At 46.2% G+C, this 24,901-nt stretch overlaps 1 protein-coding gene across 15 annotated transcripts in view; it reads left to right on the top strand.

Annotated features, from left to right (window-relative positions):
- Positions 1–24,901, top strand: part of LPIN1 (lipin 1) — a 112,177-nt gene that overhangs the window by 70,216 nt on the left and 17,060 nt on the right. For 10 of the 15 annotated variants that reach the window (XR_013994610.1, XR_013994611.1, XR_013994612.1 and 7 more), the window contains 11 exons: positions 1,872–2,001; positions 3,353–3,665; positions 4,736–4,829; positions 5,501–5,688; positions 7,229–7,322; positions 8,079–8,148; positions 11,503–11,595; positions 14,956–15,035; positions 20,640–20,766; positions 21,993–22,141; positions 22,652–22,738. Coding sequence is in view for 12 of the 15 variants with exons in the window: in XM_081068366.1 (XP_080924492.1) it covers positions 1,872–2,001; positions 3,353–3,665; positions 4,736–4,829; positions 5,501–5,688; positions 7,229–7,322; positions 8,079–8,148; positions 11,503–11,595; positions 14,956–15,035; positions 20,640–20,766; positions 21,993–22,141; positions 22,652–22,738 (1,425 nt within the window). In the remaining 3 variants the exon portion in view is untranslated. Of the gene's footprint in view, positions 1–1,871; positions 2,002–3,352; positions 3,666–4,735; positions 4,830–5,500; positions 5,689–7,228; positions 7,323–8,078; positions 8,149–11,276; positions 11,355–11,502; positions 11,596–14,955; positions 15,036–20,639; positions 20,767–21,992; positions 22,142–22,651; positions 22,739–24,901 lie in introns of all 15 variants that reach the window. The other 5 variants (XM_081068360.1, XM_081068361.1, XM_081068367.1 and 2 more) reach the window with 2 other exon arrangements.

Below are 24,901 nucleotides of genomic sequence, written 5' to 3'. Positions count from 1 at the left end.
CTGGAGCTGGGGTTTGCAGACTACAGCCCATGGCAAAGAATGCATAACCCACAAAGCCTGAAATACCTGTTTTCTGGCCTTTTACAGAAAGAGTTTGCTGATCCCCTACTCTAGAGCAAGCTCAGCTGAAAGGGCTTTACTTAATTTAATGGCAGTGGGTGAGACAGTTTATTGCTCCAATGATTTTATAACCAAATATAGATTATGTTTTGTGTGATAAATATCATGGCAGAACTTTGTAAAGAAATGATTTGAAGTTTGGGTTCAGCATGGGTGAGGGCAGGAGTCGTCTTCCGTGATGACTCGAGGAAGAATGGATTATGGTTACAGTTGTAGGTACAAAGGTCCCTCACTGACACTTCCATGTCAGAAAAGCATTGGCCTTTTGAAGAAAAGCCTGTAATTACAGAACTAGAGGAAATGAGAGACGTTGGAAGGTGAGGACACTTTACCTGCAGACATGAGGCATGCCCCATATTCCTTCTCATGGGCTGCTTCCGCAAGGGCGGGGAAGTGTGTTGGGGGGGGGGTCCCACTTTATATGCTCTCACAGCATGCCATCTCAGGACCCTCTCCTCCAGGCTGACCTCGGGGCTGCACCGGGTGCCATGTAGATGGGCTGATGGGCACTGGCACCACCAGTGGGGAAGGAACCAGCTAGCATACACCTCGGTGGGAGGGAGATGAAGGCGAGAGCGCCTGGTCCGCTTGGTCCAAATGGCTTAGATTAAGAGATCCAGGATGAATGCAGCCGTTAGGGGTCCCTATTTGATAGAAGTTATGTATCATCTGTGAGTTCTCCTTGTCCTGACAGGAAAGCCGTATTCAAATGGAGTTGCATCTGATTCAGACAGATAGATACATGGGACCAAGCACATCAGTGAGAGGTGGTCTCTGAAAGATGCAAAAGGAAAATTGGGGTAGCTTTGTTTCTCAGTTTATTTGAAAACTGTCATCTTATTCTAGAGGAAATGATGCGGGAGAATAAATACATGAAATAATTACAGGGGTATATATCTATTTCTTCATCTGTGTGTTGTTGAGAATACTGTGAGAATTTTGTAGGTCAGCTGATTACTGTTGGCTGCTGACTTTGGACAGAAGTAAGAGTTTGTTCATGTCTCAAGATTAAAAAGCAGAAAACATAGAGGTGAGAACACAAGTTACAACCACTCAAACGCTGGCCTGAGAATTAGCCTTGTGATGTGTTGTTACAGAAAGAGCCTTACAAGTAGGAGCCTTTGAGGCGTTCCTGGAAGGTAAATTATTTCATAAAATTTCAATTCGAAGGCCTCTGCCACGTTAGCAAGTTTACTTGTGGCATCTGACATTTGTGGTAAACTTGGCCCATGATGCAACTTCCCGGTTTTCAAAGCCAGTGCAGATGGATACACACTAGTGTCTTAAATATAGAATATAATGCATGCCTGCCAGAGATGGCCAGGGCCCTTGGGCAGCTGTTGGGAAACTTGATTTGGAAGGAGAGGTGTGCCCTTTGGCAGGAGAGGTGTGCTCAGGGTGAGGTGGGTAAGATGGGTGGTTTTAAGGTAAAAGCAAATTCTTTTTCCTCTTTCTCTCCCCGTCCCTTTCTCTTCCCCCCCAATTTTCTCTCTGTAGTGCTACTTCTCACCTTTTCTACTTGGAATTTGGCAGCAGCGTGGGACAGGGTTACTCATTGGGAGCTCCTTCCTCCTGGATGGGCTTTCTGTGGACCCCTGGTGGCCACAGGCGAGACATGTCATGAAGCCACTCATAAGGGAATGGTGGCTTGCGTGCATTTTCTGGGCTATTTGAACCATAGAATTTTGGTCCAAAAGTATTTTTAAAAAGTTTTTCTTGCCACTTTACTCACAGATTTTTGTTTTCTTAAGTCCTTCAGGTTCCCGACCTTCAACACCTAAAAGTGATTCAGAATTGGTCAGTAAGTCTGTGGGTCGGACGGTGCAGAAGAACACCCCAGAAGTGCTGTGGCTGTGGGGGGAATTGCCACAAGCTGCCAAAGTAAGTTTCTCCCCCTTCAATTCTACATTACACTGAAGATAGGTTCTAAAAACGTGAAATGGACACAATGTTTTCTTTCAAGAAATTTTATTTCATATTCCAATGTGTTACAAGAACCTTGAATTATATTATATTTCAAGCTGTTTTTTTGTTTGTTTGTTTGTTTTAATTTTTACTTATTTTTTTATTGTAAGGCCATTGGAAGATGCCACAGCCTCTTGTATCCCCAGTAAATGTTTATAATATGAATGAATGAATGCTTTAGTGAGGGCCTAAAGCATTCTATTAAGACTCAAGATGTACAGCTCTTTGGAGAGCAGGTCTGTGGAGGCTGAAAGTGTGGATTCATGCCCTTTCTGGGTTATATTTAGCTTTCACAGAAAATGCTGATTTATCTGCCCACAAGCTATCATGCTGACCCAGTCAAGTATCTTTACAAATTCATGTCACCTGTTGCTGGAGAAATGGTATCGAAGTGTAGACCCACCCATCACTTCTTTTGGAAAAACAGTTCCAACCACAGACCTACTGGGTGTTGCTTTCATTTGTGCTAGAAGCTGCGAAATCAGATACAGAAATGAATACCTTCTTCCCCATTTCTAATGCACAAAGTGCTTTTTGGGTTTTGTTTGGATGAATCTTTTCCATAACTGGAAACTACTTGGAGAGATAGAATCAGAAATGCTAATTTCCCACTCATATGAACCAACCACCAAATCTTCACTTATTTACTAACATTTTGGGGGTGAAATACAACCCACATACATAGAAACACCCAGATCATAAGTGTGTAGATCTATAAATTCTCACACTGTGAACGTGACCGTGCGACTTGCGCCCCAGGCCCAGGGCGGGAATTAACCAGCAACCGGGAAGCCGCCCGTCTTTGCAGTTACTGCTCAAACGGACCCCTCCACAGGGATAGACACAATCTTGACTCCAACTGCAGAGATCAATTTTACAAGATTCATCCTGTTGTATGTAATTGTGGTCAATTTATTCTCATTACTGCAAAATGCCCCTGTGTGAATCCCCCATCCGCCTGATGGACAGGTGGGTTACTTCCACTTGCTGGCTGTTTCTGATCTCACTCACTGCTGTTTGGCAGTTGATGTTTTATCTGAAAGTTCCTTTGCTTTGGAAGATTTATTCTTGATTTCTGGGGCCTTTAGCAGGAATAGAAATCACCAAGTGACTCCTGAGGCTTGAGTGTCTCCCTGGAAAATGTGGACAGATTGGCAGATCCGTAATTGGCTAATTGTAGTTCTTTGGTTAACTTTTTCTGTTTGTCGTGCCCTGACTCTCTGTCTGTCTCTCTCTTCCCCCCCCTCACCTCACCCCTTTGATTTAGTCATCTCCATACAAGATGAAAGATTCCAGCCCGTTGAGCAGTAGAAAAATCTGTGATAAAATGCACTTTCAGGCCATTCACAGTGAATCTTCCGATGGGTTTAGTGACCAGTCGCCAACATTGGCTGGGGGGCCTTCTGTGCAGCCACTGTTAGAGCCGAACAAGTCTCAGACAGACATGCAGTTTGTGAACGAAGACGAGATCGAGGCCTTGGGAGCCGCAGCCCTGCCTGTGCCTGAGATGGAAGAACCCAAACCCCTCGCTGCGGGACCGGGCTCCACAGCAAGCAAGACGGAGTCTCCGAAGAGAAAAGGTGCGGAGGCTGGGGCTCATCTCCTGCTGTGCGAACGTGGTGCGCTGCAAATTATGGTCGTCCCTTCGAAAGTTCAGAACACAATCAAGGTGGAAACGGAACCGTGACATCTGTCATGTTCAGTCTGTGCCCCTTTGCTGAATGTATTCATTACGGGAACGTAGCCCTAGAAAATCAGACATAAAGGGGGCGTTGGGGAGCGTGCAGTAAACTCTCTTTTTGCGGCTCAGGGTTGTTGGGATCCAGAAGGGTCACGTCCTTTGCAGCGTGCTCCGGGGCTCCGTCAAAAGCTGATTATTAAGCCAGTCCTGGCCCCCTTGCCCTCTGGCACACGACTCTGTTTCAGTTTCTGTTGATCACATTTCAAATGATCATTTGTTTCTTTGTTTTGCCTGACTCCCTTGCTAGAACATATGCTCTCCAGGAGATCAAGAGTCTTTTTGGTTTGGGTTACCATTGTTTTCTCAGTGCTTACAATGGTGCTTGGCACATAGTAGGTGCTCCCTAAACCCTAGTTCGGTGCACACAGGAGAGTGCCTGTCGGCAGTGATGATGTCAAACCTAATCTGTTAGCCAATCTTCTCGATTTATGTGAGCCAGTGACGTCATTCTCGGCCAGAAGTCAATAGGAAGTCTGCAGCCATGGTGCACAGTGACTAACGGCACCACTTAGGATGCTGTGCTCCAGCGTATTGATGGGGACGTGCTTACTGAAAGCTTTATCATTAGTAATAACAGTAATAGTAAGAATTGTGGTGACCACCTTAATGTAGTGATGGCTTAGTGCATTCAGGCACTTCACGGAGCGGGGGGCGCTGAGGCGTAGCAGTTATGTAACTTGATCAAAGTCACGCAGTTGGCGAATGATGGCACCACATGCAGGCCCGGGGCCTGCCTCTGCAGTGTTGCCACGCTGCTGACGACTTCTGCCAGTGGGGTTCTGGGGCCGGTTTGGGCACTTCCGAGCAAATTTGCACACCATGCTTAAGCGTTCTTTCTAGAGACACTCAGAAGCCCATGAGTTGTTTCCGGAAGAGCGGCGTTCTGACTGGACCCATTTGCTCTTGCAGACAAACGGAGCAGACATCTTGGTGCTGATGGCGTCTACCTGGATGAGCTCACAGACATGGATCCCGAAGTGGCTGCCCTGTATTTTCCCAAAAAGTAACATTTCCTTTTATTCCTCATGTCATTTCCTACAATCTGAATAGTTATCTGTGTGGGGCCACTTTTTCCTTCTATTTGATTAGAAAGTAAGAGGCAGTGGGAGGATGCCATTTTGCTGTGAAAAGCAACCCGGAAAAATGGACTTTCTCTGTAGACGTCAGCGTGTGGGTGTCTCTGTGTGGCTGGCTTTTGGTGTTGTGAACAGGAACGCAGGCACAAGGCCAGCACCCCTGATGACACTTTTATGTCGCAGGGTCACTAGCCCACAACCAAAACCAGAGGCAAAAGGCGGGTCACCGCTCTGTTGTTTCCCTCTCCAAGAGGCGTCTCCATTTTCAGTTCTCCAGGAATTCGTAGGGACGGCCAGCTCCTTGGAGGGTGAAAGCGCAGAACTGTGGCCTCTTAGGACAGTGTGTCTTTCTCTTCAGTTCATTTCACATGGGTTTGGGAGGGGCTACAGGGGATGTAATAGGCAAAAGATAGTTTTCTCTCCTAAGGTAATTCATGTAACTTGTCTCTGTTTGTCATGATGCTTTAATGAACAGTCTGTCCTAGGATGAAGTCATCTGCTACTCTGAGGGGTAGCAGATTGCTGGAGTCACGTGATGTCTGTGTGAGACCCAGACAAGGAGAATCCTCAGAACACCTTCCTCTCTTACTCCTTCCAGCGGAGACCCTTCTGGGATTCCCAAACATGCAGACAACGGAGCCCGGTCAGCCAACCAGTCCCCACAGCCCATGGGTAGCTCTGGCATTGACAGTGGCATGGAGAGCACCTCAGATGGCCTGAGGGACCTGCCGTCCATCGCCATCTCACTCTGCGGGGGCCTCAGTGACAACAGGGAGATAACCAAAGGTACTGCGCCAGGCCTGGGAGCTGGTTTTTCAGGCCGAGAGCGCCCTCTTGTGGCAGCTGGTCGGAACGTCCAGAAGCTTGGGCTTCTGTGCTTCGTTCACGTCAGAAGTCGCTTTCACTTGTGTGGTTAGTGACAGAACAAGTGACTCATCATTGCTCATGACCTACATGTTGCTGGCTTGCACTTGGCTGACCTCGGGGTTCTGTTGTTCTCACACATGGCTTCGGGCAATATCAGGGCCATCGGGGCCGCTCATCGTTAGGCATGTTTGCTGAGCGTGGTGTGTGTCCCCTGGCCGCATGCCAGCCCTGCAGATGTGTAGGAGCATGTGTCCTGGTGGGGACGGTAGGATGATGAGAATACAGTGCATTGGAAGGGTGCAAGAATGCTGTGGGGTCTTGGGGGAGGGAGGGCCGTCTGTGAGTCCAGGGATGCTTTCCAACTGGATCTGAAGGGTGCTCTGAAGGGTGGCCTAGAGGGAGAGACTTCATAGCACCCATCATATTTGTAAAGTGATTTCCCAGTGTCTCATGATGGTCACGTGGTGAGGTGGCCCAAGACCCCTAGTCAATGCAGCCAGTCATCGCCAACTCACAGATTCTCCGAGGAGACCTGGCTGTCCCTCTTCCACCCCTCCCACCTCCACTGTTCTCTCTTTTTCATCCCTCCCACCCTGCAACGGTCTGAATCTCTAGCAGGGAATGGGGTAAGGTCGTGCCCTTCTTACCCCTGCCACTCATGAGCCCCACCTCCCCTTCCGGCCCCCAGATGGGCTCCTGGACGCCTGTCTCCACCCTGAAGTCCCCTGGAGGCTTTGTAAATTTCTTTACTTGCAAAGCCTCAGGCCCTTATCCTGGCGCCTGGACCAGCTAATCCATCACCCTGATGATGATGAACTGAAGCAAGGCTGCCTCCTGACCCTGTGGCCTTCTTGCCTGCTCTAAGTGAGGTGGGGCTGGGTCAGCGGCTGGGCCTCGTGCCGCCCTCCGCACTTTCTGTAGGTGACAGTGGTCAGAATCCCACCTGCTGACACTGAGTGAGCCCTTTTTCAGGCAGGACACTGCACCTTCCATTCACAACCTCATCCATCCCCACAGCCACCAAGGACGTGGGCGCGGCTGTTATCCCCAGATGTGACGGATGACGGAACTGAGGCTTGGGGAGATTAATCACTTGCCCAAGGTTACAACAGTAAATGTGACTTAGACCCAGGTCTCCTGGTTTCCGAGCCCTGCTTACTGTTCATCTGTAAGCAGGTGTGTTTCCCACACACCTGCCCTTGCGTAAACGTGTGTGCCCTGACTAAGGACACGCTCCCCACATCCGCAGATGCCCAGCCTCCCTTCATTTCTGCACAGACACTTCCCCCAAACAAACTGAAGCCCCCTTTACAAATACATTTTAAGAATTAGCTGCACAGGTGGAATGTATAAACTCTTAAGAAAACTTACCTGTAGACACGAGCAAGTGAAAATAGGCCTATTTCTTGAACAACCTTTTCTTTGTGTTTTCCCCTCTCCCCCACGCTTGCTTTCACAGACGCATTTCTGGAACAAGCCGTGTCATATCAACAGTTTGTGGACAACCCTGCCCTCATTGATGACCCCAATCTTGTGGTAAAGATCGGGAATAAGTAAGTTTCTCTTGAAAGTCATTTTGGCCGTCGCACGATACCCTGTCAAGTTTAGTTTTTTAAATACAGAGACCTAGACGACCCTAGAAATCATTTTATATATTTATATTTTTGTAAGCCTTTAAAAAAATTGACTACTGTCACTATTGACAGAAGACTGTGTTGCTGTATAATTGGTTGGTAGGCTATCATCAGTGACGAGTCATCTTGTAGATTTTAATGTTCACCTGTGCTGGATTTTCTACCCACCGTGTCGCGTCATTGGCCTGTAGGACTTAGGCCTGGATTGCCCTCGAATGTGACAGAGTAGACGATGTATCCGGCCCTTGGAACTTCCTTTGTGTGAGCTCAGGGGATGTGTAGGTGTTCCTGTAGACTGCCGGCAAACTTTTCTCCCTAAGAGGCAGTCATGGATGTTTATGTATTCCCTTAGGGTAGCTCGTTGCCTTTCCCTGAAGTGTGACAAGACAGGCTACAGGCACGTCGGTGGCTCCACACACACGGAGCTTGGGCTGCTCTCCGGTGGCCTGCAGGGCTCTCCCGCTACCTCTGCCCGGACGGCTGCTTGGCCCGTCAGTGTGGTCGCTGCCGGGTTAGCTGGAGAGGGGCCCATGCAAGGGTGGGACATGTGGGGGAGGGCGAGGGGTGCTGGCAAAGTATTGGGCTCGTCAAGGACCAGACTGGAGTTCCAGAGCTTTCCATGAGGTTTCAGGCTGAGCCTTGGTCTTTTGACATTTATTTTATGGTTTTATGTAGATACTATAACTGGACAACAGCAGCACCACTGCTCCTGGCAATGCAAGCCTTCCAGAAACCTTTGCCAAAGGTGAGCTCTAACATGAGAAAGAAAAATGGTGGACAGATCTATCTGGGTGCTCGGAATTTCAATTTTTTTTTTTTTTTTTTAAGAACCACAAAGTTAATTACACTGTGTGTCATGAGTATAAACGTCAGGGGTGTCCAATCTGTCTCGCTTGCGTCTCTTGCACCTTGAGTGTGTGTCCCCCTCCTGCTCATCAAGGCAAAACCTCCCAGTGCTGGCACTGCCACCAAGTCCTGCCTCCTCTGGGCTTCCTTTCCCAACACCTGCCGTGCTAGGGACACAAGTGCGGGCAGAGCAGATGGATGTCCAGGTGTCAGAGCCCAGGAATGACGAGGGGAGGGGGCAGGGACGCAGCACGCCAGATGCCCTAGTCAGGCGTGGCTCAGCCAGGAAACAAGCCCCCTGAGTGCTGGGCCTGGGCAGCTCCTGGCTGCACGTGACAGCCGGTGAGTGGCTGTGACGGGAGGGTGACTTGCCCAAGGCTCCCTAGCAGCCACTCCTCTCGTCTTCATCCCAACGACTCACTAGACACTCGCCTGGAATTGTTTGTTTTTTCAATGCTGTGTCTTCCTACACGTTCTTTTCGCTGCAGAGCCCATGTCTTACACACGTATCCTTTGCACACTTAGCAAGTGCTTTGTGCTGCTCTGGATGTTGTAGTCTGTCAGATAAGCTTGATGTCTGAGGTTCTGGAAAGTCTGATTTGATTATGTTTAGTGTATGCTCGCTTGGGGGTGTGTGCACGTGTGTGTGGGTATGTGTGTTGGGATTTGGGGATTGTGACCTCATTTTGGGGGTACTTTATTTGTAAGTATTCTCTGTGCACTGGGCGGAGGGCATGCTTTTCCACATGGGTTTTGTTTTGCCCCTGCTAGCTGCCTGGTATCCATGGCCTGGGGCAAATTTTTGCATTACATGTTTCAACTCTTACAAATCAGAGAAAAGGCCAGTGCAATGGAAATACTCTTAAAGGATTTAGTTCACAGAAAAGGAAATACACACGGCTCCTAAACATAAAGAAATCCATCCTAATCTTTTTACAAGTTGTCAATAATTTTTTGACTTTGTTTATGGTATTTATCTAATTTGTAATTATTTTTATGTGTAGAAATTTTCAGTCTTTTACAACTGTTGGGTTTTGTGTCACACTTGACAGGGCCCTGCTTCCCCATTTCCAAACCTTGTGAAAATGTGCCCTGTCTCTTCTTCAAGTACTTTCTTAAATCTTTGATCTATCCAGATTGTATTTTGAGAGTAATGGGGGAGGTATCCAGAACCAAATCAATTTTTTTCTTAGCTGGTTTATGGATCAGTATGCTTTGGTTGCAGGAAACATAGTGACTACAAGTAGCTTAAATAATAGGGGTTTATTATCATACATAATAAAAATCTTAGAGGTTGATAGTTCCCAGTGTGATGAATTTGGGTTAGCTTCTCTGTGATTTTCTTGACTTTCCCTTCATGATCACAAGATGACTATTCTACACATTAACTCCTCAAACAACCACATCCAAAATAGGAAGGATGGAGACAGACGTCTCACATTTCATTGGTCACAACTTGGTCACATGACCATCCTCAAACCAAGTTGTTGGCAAAACAGTGGGATGACTGTGAATGGTGTAACCAGCTGAGGTTCAGCCTCTGGAATTCAGCCTGCCTTCCCGGGATGTATTGTAGTCTGATTCTTAAATAGAGTTTCGGATGTATTGAGAAGGAAGGAAGGAAAGAAGGAAGGAAGGAGATGATGTACCCATAGAGGCAACTAACAGGTTGGCACACCGTGTTGCCCCCAAAATAAGACCTCGCCGGACCATCAGCTCTAATGCATCTTTTGGAGCAAAAATTAATATAAGACCCAGCCTTATAATATAATACGAGACTGGGTCTTATATTAATCTTTGCTCCAAAAGACACATTAGAGCTGATGGTCCGGCTAGGTCTTATTTTTGGGGCAACACGGTAGCTCCCTAATTATTCCTGTACCTTTCATTAGATAACTCTTGCCCCCACTGACAGGCATTTACACCTTTATCAGCTTTTATATTTCTCTACGCATTTAGATTTATTTTTGGACTTTGCCTTCTGTTCCATTACTATGTTTATTCACGAACTTTGCATTCTTTTAATTACTGTAGTTTTAAATATATTTTAATATTTAGTAAGGCTTGTGCCTTCTTATTACTCTTCTATCTGAGGATTTTCTTAGCTATTTTTGTTTGTTTTTCCAATGAGCTTCAGAATTAGTTTGTCTAGGTTTTTTGTTTTTTGTTTTTAAATTGGAGTTCTATTACATTTATGGATGAATTAGGAGGAACAAGGTAATTGACATCTTTATGGATTGTTCTATTTGTGAATAGGGTTTGTATTTTAGTGTATGCAGGATTTCCCTTGTGTCAGGTAGGGATGTTTTAAATGGTAAAAAGCATACTGCAGGCTAACTATGTGAATTATTTATCTTTCCACTTACCTGTAACCTATTTGGTTGAAAGACTAAATCTTTTTTTTTTTTTAAGGAGAGCGCAGGTTACAGTGGCCCATGCAGGGATTGAACCAGCAACCTTGGTGTTATTAGCACCACGCTCTAACCAACCGAGTTAACTGGCCACCCCAGATCTTTCTTTCATTATTAGCTGATATGTCAGCTCCCTGATAGTTCTACAAACCAATGAGAGAAAATTAGATAACATTTACCATGGTACTGGAATTAGCCTCAAGATAGATATTTTGTTCTTTGAAAATACTTGGAAAATTATTAGTTAATATTTAATCTTCCCCCCATCAAACTTCCATTTATTTAGGGCAAGTGTATGAATTTTCTTTTTAACACTTGAGATTTTTAAATTCATCTGTTAATGTTCAGTTTGTCAAAATTCGGGAATTTACATTTTCTAAAAACATCCTGTGCATTTTACCTTTTGTTTAAGACTCTTTTACCCTGTACCCCATATTAATCATTTCATTTTTTATTTTATAATCATCATATTGATAGTAACAATATCATAACCAGTAAGCCACTTTAATTGGAAAACTTCTGGTCTTACTAATCACTAATGATTTTCAATGCTTTCTTTTTTTGTTGTTACATTTTTTTTTCTGTTGTTTGTTTATTCCTTTAACATCTTTTTAAGTCTTCATGCTTAAGTTACCTTAATGTAGTTTTGGATGCCATTAGGTTTTGCTTCTCAAAAATTTTTAATTCGCAAATAGTATGTTGTGTTTTCTCTTGATTATTATTATTTTTTTTTATTTTTTGTAATCTTACTTTAATTTGCATGTCTGTGTCTTTTGGTTTGAATGTGCTGAGTTGATCTTTTTTTTTGTTCCATTATTTATGTTACCATACATTTAAAACAGGCCACTGTGGAATCTATCATGAGGGATAAGATGCCCAGAAAGGGAGGAAGATGGTGGTTTTCATGGAGGGGAAGAAATACCACAATCAAGGAGGTAAGCGTGGAAAACAATAGAGTGTTTCTACTTAGCTCAGTAAATTTTGGCATTGTGTAGTGGAGTTTTTCAAGCTGTTAATGTCAGAGAAATAAGCACAAGCCATAACACTGAGTTTGCAGGAGCCAGCTCTGCCCCAAAATGGGGAAGGGCATCACAGTATGTGAGGAAGGTGGAGAAGGAGGATCTGGAAAGCTGAGCAGAGAGCTGGGCTCCCTTTCCTTGCCCCGTTACCTCTTAGCTCAGAGACCATGGTCGAGTCACTCTTCCTCTGGAATGGTTCTTCGTCTGTAAAAAGGAGGGATTTGACCTGATAGTTTAAATTATTAGTATTATTTTAAGTTAAATATTTTCCTTCTGCTTGTGAGGATGATTTTAGTGAGGTACACTTACAACCGTAGACTAATTCTCATTAGTCATTTCACTTAGGTGGCATGTCTAAATATACATGGCTCTGGTTTCCATTTTCTATAAATGCCTATACGTTTTTTCAGATCTTTGTCTGTCTCCCAACCTATTTCTTGAAGCAATTTCTTTGCTTGACTTCCATGCCGCCATGTCCACCTGGCTTTCCTCCTCTGGCTTAGTCTCCACAAGGGGCTCTGCGAGGGCTGTCCAGGGGCCTTCTCTTCTTTTTGCTTACTTTTCCCTCAGCAGCCTCAGTCATGCCCATGCGATGACTCCATTTTTATTTCCAAGCCAGACATTCTTTTGTATTCTATGTCCATTTATCAAATAGTCAACTAGACCCACATCTTCATGTGTCTGCCTCACTTCAAGGGATCCACACTTGTCATTTCTAAAATTGAATTCACAATTTTCTTGTGAATTCCTTCATTGGACCATCATCAGAAAATGGTACCACTGTCCATCCATAGGCTAGACGCTTCCTTACACTAGATACTTCCTTTTTTCTCACTCCTCATATTCAATCCATCTCTGAGGCTTATCAATTTGTCATCGTCAATGTTTCTCAGATTTTCCTTTTCTGTTCAGCTTCACTCCCACAAATCTAACCTACCATTATTTCTCCCAGGATCACTTCCAAGTGGACTGTTTGTATCCGTTCTTCCCTTTCTTCTTCATTCTCTATACTGTAGTTACATTGGTCTATTTAGGATACTGGTCCAATTTATGTTATTCCTTGCTTAAAGCATCTTAGTGGGTTCCCAGGGTTCTTATAATCAAGACCAGTAATCCTTACCATGGTCATAGGACTTGTGTACCCTAGTCCCCGCCTCCCTCTTTAGCCTCATCTTTTGCCATGTTTCCCCTGTCCTTTGTACTTTAGCTTCACTGGCTGAAAGTACATGCTACCCCAGGACCTTTGCATATGGTATTTTCTTTGTCTATTGCTCTTAGGATCCCTCTCATATCTCTTCACTTAATTAACCAGCATCTCAAATGTCCCTTTCTCTGCAGATTAGCCTGGTCTGCTGTTGTCTGTTCTCATAGTTCTGCCTGGGAATTTTTCCTTCATGAACTTTGCCAGAGTTTGCAATTATATACATATCAGTTTGACTGTTTGATTAATATCTCTTTTCCCTTCAGACCCCACACTCTATGAAGGCCTAGACCATGTGTGGCTTTGATCCCTGGGCTCTCCCTGATGTCCATATTGGACGTGGAGCAGGGGTTCAGCGAATATTTGTTGAGGGAATGCTGGTTACTTTTGGAATGTAGTCGGAAGAAACCCCAAGGACAACAGTCAAATTGGTTATTATAATAGTACGAGAAACCCCAGTGAGCTCAACTTATTTATTCATTCCATTAGTTCAAAGGGAAAAAGTGTTGGAAGATTTTATCAAGATAAAATGGTTCTTTCACATTTTCTGTTAGCCTACCTGAGTTTTTCAGGTTCCCTTATTAGGGAGCAGAATGTTCTAGAAGTTAGGCAGACCTATTTATTGTGGAATATTCAGATTCTCACCAGTTTGAACTAAGGGGAATGCCAGCATGAAATAAGGAACAGTTATGAAATTAAATGTTTCATAAAAAACCTGAGATACATTTATTTCAGATCTCTCTATCTCAGAGCACTAGACAGAGTGATGAGTGGTGATGATTAACACGAGCATTCTTAACTAGTCTGATAAAGAACCGTCAGTAGTGGCTAAGTTACCTGCCTCAGTAAATAACTTACGAATTACCAGGCATGTTATCACCTCAATTACCTGTGTGCTTATAAAAAGCTAAAGAATATTTGAAAATAGTTGTCCTTATCATATGTTAAGATGGTCACCCGGTTATATTATTTATATCACTCATTTTCTATGCTAATATTAAAAACTTCCTGACCTACCCACCTGCTGACCAAACGACCATAAATAATGAGGTTAATTGTATGTCCTCCTTCCATTGACACTTGTGTCTGACCTTTGATGGCTTCCTGTGGCCCCTGGGGGTGGTAGTGTCTTCCTCCTGCTTTGTCTGCTGTGGGCCGGGCTCTGTGCTGACGTGTACCATTTCCCCGAAAACAATACCTAGCTGGACAATCAGCTCTAATGTGTCTTTTAGAGCAAAAATTAATATAAGACCCGGTATATATTATGTTATGTTATGTTATGTTATGTTACGTTACATTACATTATATTACATTATATTATATTTATTATATTATATTATATTATTATATTAATTATATAAGACCCGGTCTTATATTATAGTAAGATAAGACCGGCCTTATATTAAGTTTTGCTCCAAAAGACACATTAGCACTGATTGTCTGGTTAGGTCTTATTTTCAGGGAAACACGTTAGCATCTCTGTCGCCCTCCCAGCAGTGTTAGGAGATGGATATTATCACCCCCGTTTCACAGGTGAGGAAATAAGGCTCTGAAAGATTCCATGAGCTGTCCGAGGATCTCGAGCGTCAGAAGCAGGACTGAGCCCAGATCTCTTAGAATTCCAAAGCTCTTTCTAGTACCTCAGAGGAGCATTTTCTATTAAAAGTATGCGGTATTGAGAAAGAGAGATTGCGTCCACATTTTCCTAAGCAAAATATGGTGTGAAAATATTTTCAGGCATTTCTATCAGCAGCTATAAGAAAATATTTTGAAAGCCCTTGGGTATCCAAGCAGCCCTTGATAAAGCATTTGCATAAACTACAGTGATTATGAAGTTTGGTTTGGTGCCACAAACACTTAAGGAAAACAGACTCATTTCTGTCCAAAATATTTCTCAGCTTAATTGTATACTTTTAAGCAAAGGAGTGACAGGGCCCTGCCTTCCCTGGGAGTTGTGCTTTTGGGGAAGGCAGTTGGGGCCCTGCCGTGGGCTTTGGGGAGCCCATCGTGGAACCCCAGCTGTTGTGCAGGTGCTTCTCTGTGGCACGCCCCTGACTCCTTGTCTTCTCCTCCAGGAAAGTAAGCCGGAGCAGTGCTTGGCTGGGAAGAGTCACAATACTGGGGAGCAGCCGTCACAGCTCAGCATGGCCACCAGGTACCGTGCAAGCCCACCTGGGGTGCAGCAGCTCCTTTCTGTGTCCAATGTCATGGCCCAGACCCGGCAGATGCCGATAGGATTCACCGAACAGCACCCACCTGGGACCCACGTGCACCTGGGTGGCAGACCTGGGTTCCAGCCCTGGCTCTGTCATTTACTCAATGACCTGGAGCAGTTTAACTTGGTTTCCCACTAATCAAATGGAGGCAGTCGCTCCCTTAGATATTTAATTTTCAAAGTAATTATGAGACTCCAGTGAGATAATGTAACCAGAGCGCTTCACATGGTGTTGGCATGTGACAGTCGTATAGAGTCAGTATAGAGAAGAAGTAGTAATAATAACGGTCATGATTAACACTAGCGTTAATAGCAGAATGAACATAAGTTTTCCTTCTGAAGAAACTTGCCCCTCTTACTCCTGGGACTTAATGTTGCTACTTTTCTAAGTATTGATATGGACTCATGTGAACTTGGCATAGGAGACATTAGGTTTTGATAACACTGATCAACATTTGCAGGGTTTCGTCTTCAGGTTAATCTATTTGTATGGGATTTTGGGGGTAGCCATACTCTGAAGGCAATGCCATCACCCACTAATTATGACGTTGCTGCTACTGTGTTTCCCAGAAAATAAAACCTAGCCGGACAATCAGCTCTAATGCGTCTTTTGGAGCAAAAATTAATATAAGACCTGGTCTTATTTTTACTATAAGATTGGGTCTTATATAATAATATGGTATGATATGATATGATATGATATAATATATAATATAATACCGGGTCTTACATTATTTTTGCTCCAAAAGATGCATTAGAGCTGATTGTCCGGTTAGGTCTTATTTTCGGGGAAACACGGTATGTATGGACCCTGAGTGAGCAAATGTCACACCTTTTACATATTACCTCTCCTTCACAGTGTTTCTGTGCTTAAGAAACCCAGGATTGCGTTTCTTATTTAGCAGATAGAAAATGCTAACAAATTAATTGAAGGCAAGATGTGTATCTTAATCATTTTTGTACCTGGGAGGCCAAACCAGTGCCTGACCCAGCAGGCGTTGCGTGTATCTTGTTGAGTTTTATTACTGAACTGAGGAGATTGTCCCAATATATTGCTGATTTGTAGGAGGGGCCTTCGATTTCAAGTTCTCAGACTGCTGGCCAAAGCTCTCTATCTTAAACGATTTTGTTTCTAGAATTCACTGTTGGAAATACGTGTAGGAACCTGGGGTGGCAAGCAGGAAACAATCTGATTTCTCTGTTGTGATACTGGAATGTGTTACTTTTGGAATGTAGTAGGAAGAAACCCCAAGGACAACAGTCAAATTGGTTATTATAATAGTAAGAGAAACCCCAGTGAGCTCAACTCAGTGAGCTCACAGTGAGAAGAATGTGCAGGTCCCGATACAACTGTTTTTGAAGATGACCCTAAGTGGCCCTGCCTACTCCTGGTGGGAATATTAGCGCGGACGCCCTTTCTGTTCTCCTGGGGGACGCCCCTGACCCCCTGCCCATCTGCACGCAACAGGGGAGCAGGCTTGACAGATCTCGTGGTCCCTTTTTCCTTCCTCCTGCATTGCACGCTCACGTCTGGGGAAGGGCTCTCAAGCATGATTATTTGGATACTTTCCCAGCAAGAATTTTGAGTTTGGCTTTGAGTGGTCTTGGAAGGGAGATGGCAGGTGTGTTCAAGATGGGAGGACAGGATAAGAACCTGCAGTCCTTCGAAGCGATATATTAAGCATGAGATTTTCAGTAAGTGGCTGTTTGCTGCTACTGGAGGGAAGCAGCAGGCTTGGAGTCGGGAAGACCTGGTTGGGAATCCTGGCTTCAGGCAAGCTGTTTACCGTGTCTGAGCAAAGGAACAAGTATACTGTTCTGCCGGAGCAGCCGGGGTGGCCGGGGAAGCTGCACCGGAGACCGTCAAGGTCACGAGAGGGGACATGAGCAAAGACGCAAACCTGCCCCAAGCAGTTTAAACCAGCGCTTTAGCTGCACGAGTAACGTCCTGCTCTCCTGGAATTCTTTTTAAGAACTCTGTCTGTCCTGGCAGTCATTTCCAAACATGAGAGGTAGCACAGGCAAGACGTAAGAGAAGGGACTTTGTCAACCTTCTGTGTGTGACCTTTGGCGACTTCGTCAACCCCTCACTCAGTGTGTCTTCCTTCATTTGTGAAAAGGGGATGAGAAGGACCCCAACACTGCAGATGTTGGCTCGTTTAACCCCCACAACAGCTTCATGGGGAAAGAGATCTGGAATGTGAAGCCCTACAGGCCCCAGGGGATGTGCCTGGAGAGGCTGTGTGGGAAGTCGGGAACCTGGCTCTGGTGATCTGGAGGACCCGTGCTCGTCCTAACCGAGCAGTTTCGAATGTTTTGAGATACACTCCGAGGTGTGGCCCACCATGGGACATCTGCCAAGTTCCGCGCGCCATCTGCCCGTCTTTGACCTAGAGGAAGATGGGCCTGAGGCGGGAAGAGGTTGAAAGGGGACGGAACATGATGACGGATGCTGCAGGGCCGGGCACACTGAGGGCCTGGTGCCACCGCTGTTATTCTTCCCTGTTCCCACAGCGGCCTGGAGGGCCCGCGAGGATGCTGGGTGGGCTCAAGGCGGGGGCTCAGCGAGACACTTCTGCAGCTCTTCCCAAGTTGGGACACTGGCTGGCATGGTTTATTTGAAGCGTTTGGGATTTTCTTACTGCCTGATAGAATCCTACTCAATGTTGACAAAAATGCTTTTCTCAGTTAAATAGTTTAAATCATCATGCTGAATTAGTCCCACGACATCTCTTTATTAAACCTGAAAAAGGGAGAATGACTCTTGTGAAAAGGAATTGAGATTCTGAAAAGTTTTAACATAAAGTTCTTGTTAAGAAAGTAAATCTTTTAATTTTTACTGGCATCTTAGACTTTTAGTCTCCTAATTAGATTCATACAGCTGACTAAAAAAAAAAAAAAGGTGTAGGAGTACTTTCCTAATTGACAGACTTGATTGACAGGACGGTCCCTGAAGTCTCATAATTGAGCAAACAGCTTGTCACCATACAAATCATTAAAATACCATTTGAAAAATGTACACTGTGACAAGTGCTAGCTTAGACGTTCACAGCTATAGGCTTTCAAGCGAGATGAGCCCTTTTGTTTTGTGGCTTCTTGCAGATGCTGTAAAGTGAGCAACATTTAATGAGCCGTTGCGAGAGTGGGGTTGGGAAGGGGGGGCTCGGGCGGGAGCCAGGTCGCTCCACACGGGGTGGCAAGTCCACAAATGACCGTATACTCGTCCTCAGCCGGAACGACCAGCAGCCGGCTGTGTCAGTCTCATTTTAGTTTTTGTATCTGTGTTTTTCCTTTCTGTGTTCCTGCAAACATGGCATGTTGCATGGTTTTAGAATTTTTTTTTTTAAGCGGCAGATGGAATAACAGCAATTCCTCCTTGCTCCCACACCCGACCCGCAGAGGCACACATCAATCTGTTGTCACGAAGAGCTCTAGTTCACATTTGGACCTCATTTCACTCCAAACTGTTTGGATGGAACATAAACATTTTCCGATTCAGTGAGGGGCCTGGAGCCTCGTCTCCTTCTGGTTCCCACCCAGGCGCTTGTCAGGCCGATGGGCTCCCGGACTGCGTCTTCCCGTCTGTCTGAAAGCTTCTGGGTTGTTGGTTCAGAAGGACCAGCATTGTTCATAGGATCCGTGGGGGTCGGAATTGGACAGGACTCTTGTTGGAACATGTCATAGTACAGATGAGCCACTGAGGCCCAGAGAGGAATCTCAGGTTGCGAGGCCTTTCCTGGGACTTGTGTCTCCCGGGCTGGCTCCTGACAGGCTGTCTGACTGCATCTCTGCAGCTGGAGTTTTCTGCTGAGTGGGATGCAGTTTGTTTTTCTGCATTTTAAGATAAGAAAATCAGGGCTGAAAGAAAAGACGTGCTTTGTGCTAGGTAACACAGCCAGAAGTTCCTGTGGCCTTCAAACCTGGGTTTCTCAGATTCGCTGCTATGCCGTTTTTCATTCTCCATAAAATCAGTGGCAATGTCACAAGTGTGGGTTCACCCACGCATGGCTTAGCCCTACCCCGGACCAACCAGGATTCTAACCTGCGGCTCATTCACAGGGCTGTGTCCCGGGCATGGCCAAATCTGTGAATCCAGCCCAGTCGTTCTGTGCAGCTCCCAGGCCCTGAGTCCAGCTCCTGTGGCGCCCTCGGCTTTCCTTTCACAGCACTGGTCCTGCCGTGTTGTGACAGTGTAGACGGAAGCCCTGGTAGAGTCGGGGCCAGGTTCTTTGCTGTATGGACAACACCCGGCACAGAGCACATGAGTGTTGGTTCAGTGAGCTCCAGTTCACCAGCCCGCAGCCCACAGGCTGCCTCTCCTGGGCCCCCGGGGGCCGGTGCTTACGGAGGGGCAGCTCATTCTCCACGCGGGGAGAGGTGGTAGAAATAACAGAAGCAGGGCTGCGGTGTCACGGAGTCCTCGCTCACGTCTCCCCTACTTTGGGGCAGTATTGCACTGTAGGAACTGCTTCTGGAAAGAACACACCCGGAGGACGATAGCAACAGGTTGCAGAGGAGGTAGCTGATAATTTTGCAGTAGAAGGGAAGGGAGGCAAGGGGAAAACAGGAGGCCAGAGGGTAAGGACATTAGCACTAAGAGGAAGAGCTCATAAGAAGACATCTCCTGTGTACTCATACAAGTCTTGCATATAGGGATGTGCCGGAAGGAAGCTTGGCAGAAAGGCGTGTCCCCAAGGAGGTAGAATATGCCTGCTTGGGGGCCACTCAGCCTTTTCCACTTAGCCTAACAAACATTTATTAAGCACTTTGTACGAGTTAAGGCATTTTTAAAGATAATGGTCCTGGGAAGCAGAGCTGATATTGTTAGGTTGGGGGTTAAAATCCACAGCAGGATTTTAATCTAGGGAGCAACTAATTACTGATACGCTTTATATGCGCTATTTAAAGAAAATGAGCCTACTTCCTACCTGCACCTCTCAGCCCCCCCAGCAAACGGGAAAGTCTAGAAGAGCCAGAAGCCTTGGCCTTGGATTCTGTGTCAGCTGGTCAGACGCAGCCCTTCCTCACAGGGCAGCTGCTCGGGCTGGGGGAGGGTTGGCGAGTCGTCCTGGTCTGCTCTGGTACCCTCTAGAGAGTCCTAGCGTGCTCTCGTTATTTGGAATTGTGGATTTGGAGAGGAAGACACAGGGTGCTGATGGGTCAGACACGTAGAAATGTGGGCTCTTGTGCTTGGCCCACAGATGGGGAGGAGAACGTTTGTGAGCACCCTTCTAGGCAAGGAGGGACTCTAACCCTTCTCATCAGGAAGGGGAGCCTCTTGGTTTAAAATAGAGTGATGATAGCTGGTAAATGGGGAAGTGAATGAGGAGAGGCAGCCCCAGCTGAATAATGCAAGAGCTGTATGAATGGGAATTTAGTGCATTGAGTTCATTGATGAATGTAAGGGCAGATGGTAAATGACCACCCAGGAGGCGGTGCTCAGGAGAGAACCCGTTGGCTCCGTCATTGATTCCGGCCTAATGCATTTTTAATGGCTACCCAGATGCATTTCCTAATTGGTGATTACGTCACTGTGTGTTCTAGAATAAAGCATGAGTCATCCTCCAGTGATGAGGAGCAGGCAGCCGCCAAGCCGCCAAGTGCAAACCACCTCCCTCTGTTGCCCAACGTCAGCTACAAGAAGACCCTCCGGCTCACCTCAGAGCAGCTGGTGAGTGTCCTGTTCCTCCCTTGTTTGTGGGCGCTGGCCAAGGCCCAAATGTGTGGCAGTGTCCCTCCTGCTCTCTGGCTCCCATTGGTACCTGCTGACACTTATTCTGTCCCTGAGTGCCTGCTGCCCCCTGGCTGCCCTCCCCTGGGTACCCCGTGTTTCCACCCCGACGTCAGCACCTGACCAGGCTGTCTCAGTATCGTTTCCCCTTTGTCCTCTTGGATGCAGCCCTGGACGTTCCTGTTTCCAAGTGTTAGTGGAAGGTAGCCTGATGGATGTAACTTAGCCTGAGGTGTAAATGACTGATTGACCAAAAATCCTGTAGGGGTGTTGCCACTTTTAGAGAGAAGTTTGTTATTTCCTCAAATGCATTTCCTAAATCAAGCACTTGTGATGGGATTTAGAGAATTGCAGGTGGCAGGGCCCATGATGGTCACAATGACCTTTTTTGCGTGGGTGCATGACCCTCGTTCCCTGGACCCTGTTTTTCATGAGCAGTCAGTGAGTGAGCAAGGATCCCAGGCTTCGTCGTGATGGTGTTGAATGAGAAGAGATGACAGACAGCCCAGACACCCATGTATACCATGCATGCATCTCTGCAGCCCTGTGTAGCTGTGTGGCGAGTGGCTCCAACCAGTGGCACTGGGGGAGAGCTGGAGTGTGGCCGCATCTGGTGGGATTTCCTCTAGACTACATGCGTGTGGACATGAGATGTGTTTGATAACCGAGACTGGTTGCCTTCAATTTGTGTCCGTATAAAAACCATTAAAAACGTGTCTACTGAGGGAAACATATTTCCACACTTGGCTTAAATTTGTGTCCCCTGGCATGGCCCTTCATATTTAGTCATGGAGTAGTAAGTGTGACCTATTCTGAAATTATGGTTTATTTTGCTGAGTCTGCTAGCCTGTCACTTAACTCTTTCTGGTGATTCTCATCCAGAAATATGGGGTCAAATTAGCATTACCCTTGGAAGTAGGAGGCCAGTGAGGGAAGTGTGTGAGCTGCATTGAAAGTGGGTCTGCAAGGAGAGCTGGATCTCAGCTTGCCCAGAACCTGGAAAGAACCCTCCTCACGGAGAGCAAGATAGGGAAAGAAAGAACTGCACAGTGGCCTAGGGCAGTGATTTGAAAAAAACAAAACTCCTAATCCTGCTCCTCATAGAAGCCAAGTAGCTCTCCACCTGGGCCTTCCCCTTGAGAGGACACTGAGTTCATGTTTTTCAGAAAAGCTTAAAGTTGAAGAATGGCCCCAATGATGTGGTTTTCAGCGTCACCACACAGTATCAAGGCACGTGTCGCTGCGAGGGTACCATCTATTTGTGGAACTGGGACGATAAAGTTATCATTTCTGATATCGACGGGACAATCACCAGGTAGGTCCTGCTGACTCAGGGCCGTGGGACCCCTGGGCCTGGAGCCAGCGTTTCAGTCCTCTTTCTATGGCATCGTGGGGCTCGTGCAGTTCAGTTTCTGTGCAGTGGGGGTTGCTCGAGGAGTCTTCGTTCCTTGAATCTGGCAGCTGCCCTTTGGGCTTGCTAGCTGTTTCCACCTGGGTGTCAGCTCCCTGTCTTGGTGCTCATGTGGTGCTCATGTGGAGCACCTTCTGAAGGGTGTGCCTTTCTGGATGGCCCTTCACTTTGATTTCTCAAGTCAAGGACTTGACACGTGCTCAATCCATTCGTGTATTAACACATCCCTCTACGAACCTTCTCCTTTGATTACTTTAGTTTTGGGCTTTCTGTCCAGAAAGGAAGTTCTGGGTCTTGTTGGCATTTTTTTTTTTATGAGGCACTTATGATGCATGAATTGGAATAGACTCCCCCGCCACCCCGCTTTTGTTATACCCTCTTTATGTTGTTCTTCCCACTTCTATCCTTATTTAGGTCAGATACTCTTGGCCACATTTTGCCCACCCTCGGGAAGGATTGGACCCACCAAGGCATAGCTAAGCTGTACCACAAAGTGAGCCAGTAAGTACAGGGCAGTGGGCCCACCCCACGCTCTGCTGGTGCCCACGGCACTCTGCACCCAGAATTTTGACTGCTGGGGTGACTTACCGAGAGGGGTACAAGGGTGGCAGTGGGGAGTCCTGAGCACACGGTGAATCCCACCAACTGCAAATCTGAATTCAATGCCAAGAGAAGAAAGGAAGTGCTAAATGAATCAAACGTTGATGGAGAGAAAAGGACGAGGCAGCGTCAGGCGAGAGACTGAGGTTTATCTCAGACAGAGGAAAGGCAAAGATAATCAGGTGAAGAAACTGTAGTGTGATATACGCCACGAGATTTATTTTACGCAAAAAAGGTGCGGATTTCAAGCAGGTGTTTGCTGTGGTGCCGGCCCTGTGGCCTGGGGGGCGCTCTGCTGAGAGGCCAAGACACAGGCCAGCAGCTGCTCTGGGGCCCACACCCCCGCACATCAGGGGGGACAGTAGATCTTAAGCTGCGATCTTCTGTTGGGCACGTGTGTCACTTCCCTTACATCTTATAGTAATTCTGAAAAGCAAGTAATCAGTAATATCATTAGATGAGTGAAATGAACTCAGAGAGTTAAAGTGATTTGTCTAAATTCCCATAACTGCTTACAGGCAGAACTCATTAAAAGCCAAGTGCCAGTCCATTGCTTCTGCTCCAGTCCGTCTCCAGGTTCAAAGCCCCTGGGGCTCCCCGCCCCACCCCTTCCTGGCTTGCGCTTCGTCACACTGCCTTCGTCTTACTGTGGACTAGAGGGAAAGCTCGCCCTCCCGCGTTAGCTGGAGCGGGGCGGTGCCTGAGGCTGTCTTAGGACGGCCCCTCTTTGCTTGGGGAGAAAGGTGAGAAAGTTACCCAGCCGCTGAGTGACAGGATGGAAAGCCAGGCCTGTGACTGGCAGCCTGATGCACTCACCTCTGGCCCATGTCGGTGGTGGTGGTGGCGGCAGGGAGTGCCTGTTGAGTGGCTGGCCTGTGACAGGTGCTGGGGGTGACAATGAAGTAGACAGTCTCAGGCTGCCTGGATCTTATGCTCTAGTGGCAGACAGATGGCTGGGGGCAGACCTTGTACCCTGGGGGGATCAAAGCCTTCTGATTTCTCGGATGCCCAGATCATTTGTGTGACCTTACTTTTCTAGATTTCATCTTTAAAAAATCACCAAATAATACATTCTTCTTTTTTTTAAAAAAAAAAAAAGAGAAATAAGACAAATTGGAGAAATTTAAAAGTACAAAGGTCGTATCTTCTTCCTACTTGAGCGCCGAGCGAATCCATTCCCTACAAGTGGAACTACTGTGAACAGTTGGGTTCTGTCTTGCTGTACTTAAAGTTCGTTTACACAGTCTCCCTGCCTCGACACACACGACACACACGCGCTCACATTATTAAATAATGTATCCTTAATGTTTCGTTACATGTCAGGCTTCCCCCTTCTTGACTGCTGCACAAATGCTATGATCCGGATAAACCTTACTGTATGTCACCAGCCGTCTGCTGATGACCGTGGCAGGCAGTTTGCAGTGTTTCCCACAATTTCCAAAAGTGATGTACTAAGTGTTTACGTATCCTGTTTATTATGCATAATGAACATATAAATAAATAAAGGCGCACACACTTGGGAAGGGCTGCTGTCAAGTAGGATTGCTGGGTCAAGCATGAGCACATCTGAAGATAAGATTTGATCAGTGTTGCCAAATTGCCCTCTGCATAGTCCCCTAGTCTGCGTTCTTGTATACAACCAGGGACTGACGTTTGTTCAGAAGGATTAACCCCCTGATTTTTCAGTGACTTGCATGACACTGAAAATTGGATCTATTTTTGGTTGAAAGAAACCCTCCTGGGTCAGGTTGCTGAGTAGTTCACAGCTTGGTTCATTTTGATTTTGGGAAGATAAATCGATTCCTGTCTTTACTGTAACTTTATTTTAAAAAGGCACAGTTGCTTTTTTTTTAGGGGGGGTCGGGTGGGGTTCTTGATTTGTCTCTTCTGGATTTTCCCAGAAAAGATATCTTCTTGAAAAATAAAGATGTGTAGCTTACCAGAGAACACCTGATCCTTCGTTTCTTTGGTCGGTTGGTTTAGAACGAGGGAGATGTGTTGGTGAGGCTCTGAGAATAGTCCCTTGTGTTTTTGTTTTGGTGGGGAGGAAGGAGCTCGATGCTT

Source organism: Rhinolophus hipposideros, assembly GCF_964194185.1.
Source record: "Rhinolophus hipposideros genome assembly, chromosome: 12".
NCBI lineage: Eukaryota > Metazoa > Chordata > Mammalia > Chiroptera > Rhinolophidae > Rhinolophus > Rhinolophus hipposideros.
Note: the sequence above shows the minus strand (reverse complement) of the source record. Positions and strands in the feature narration are given on the sequence as shown.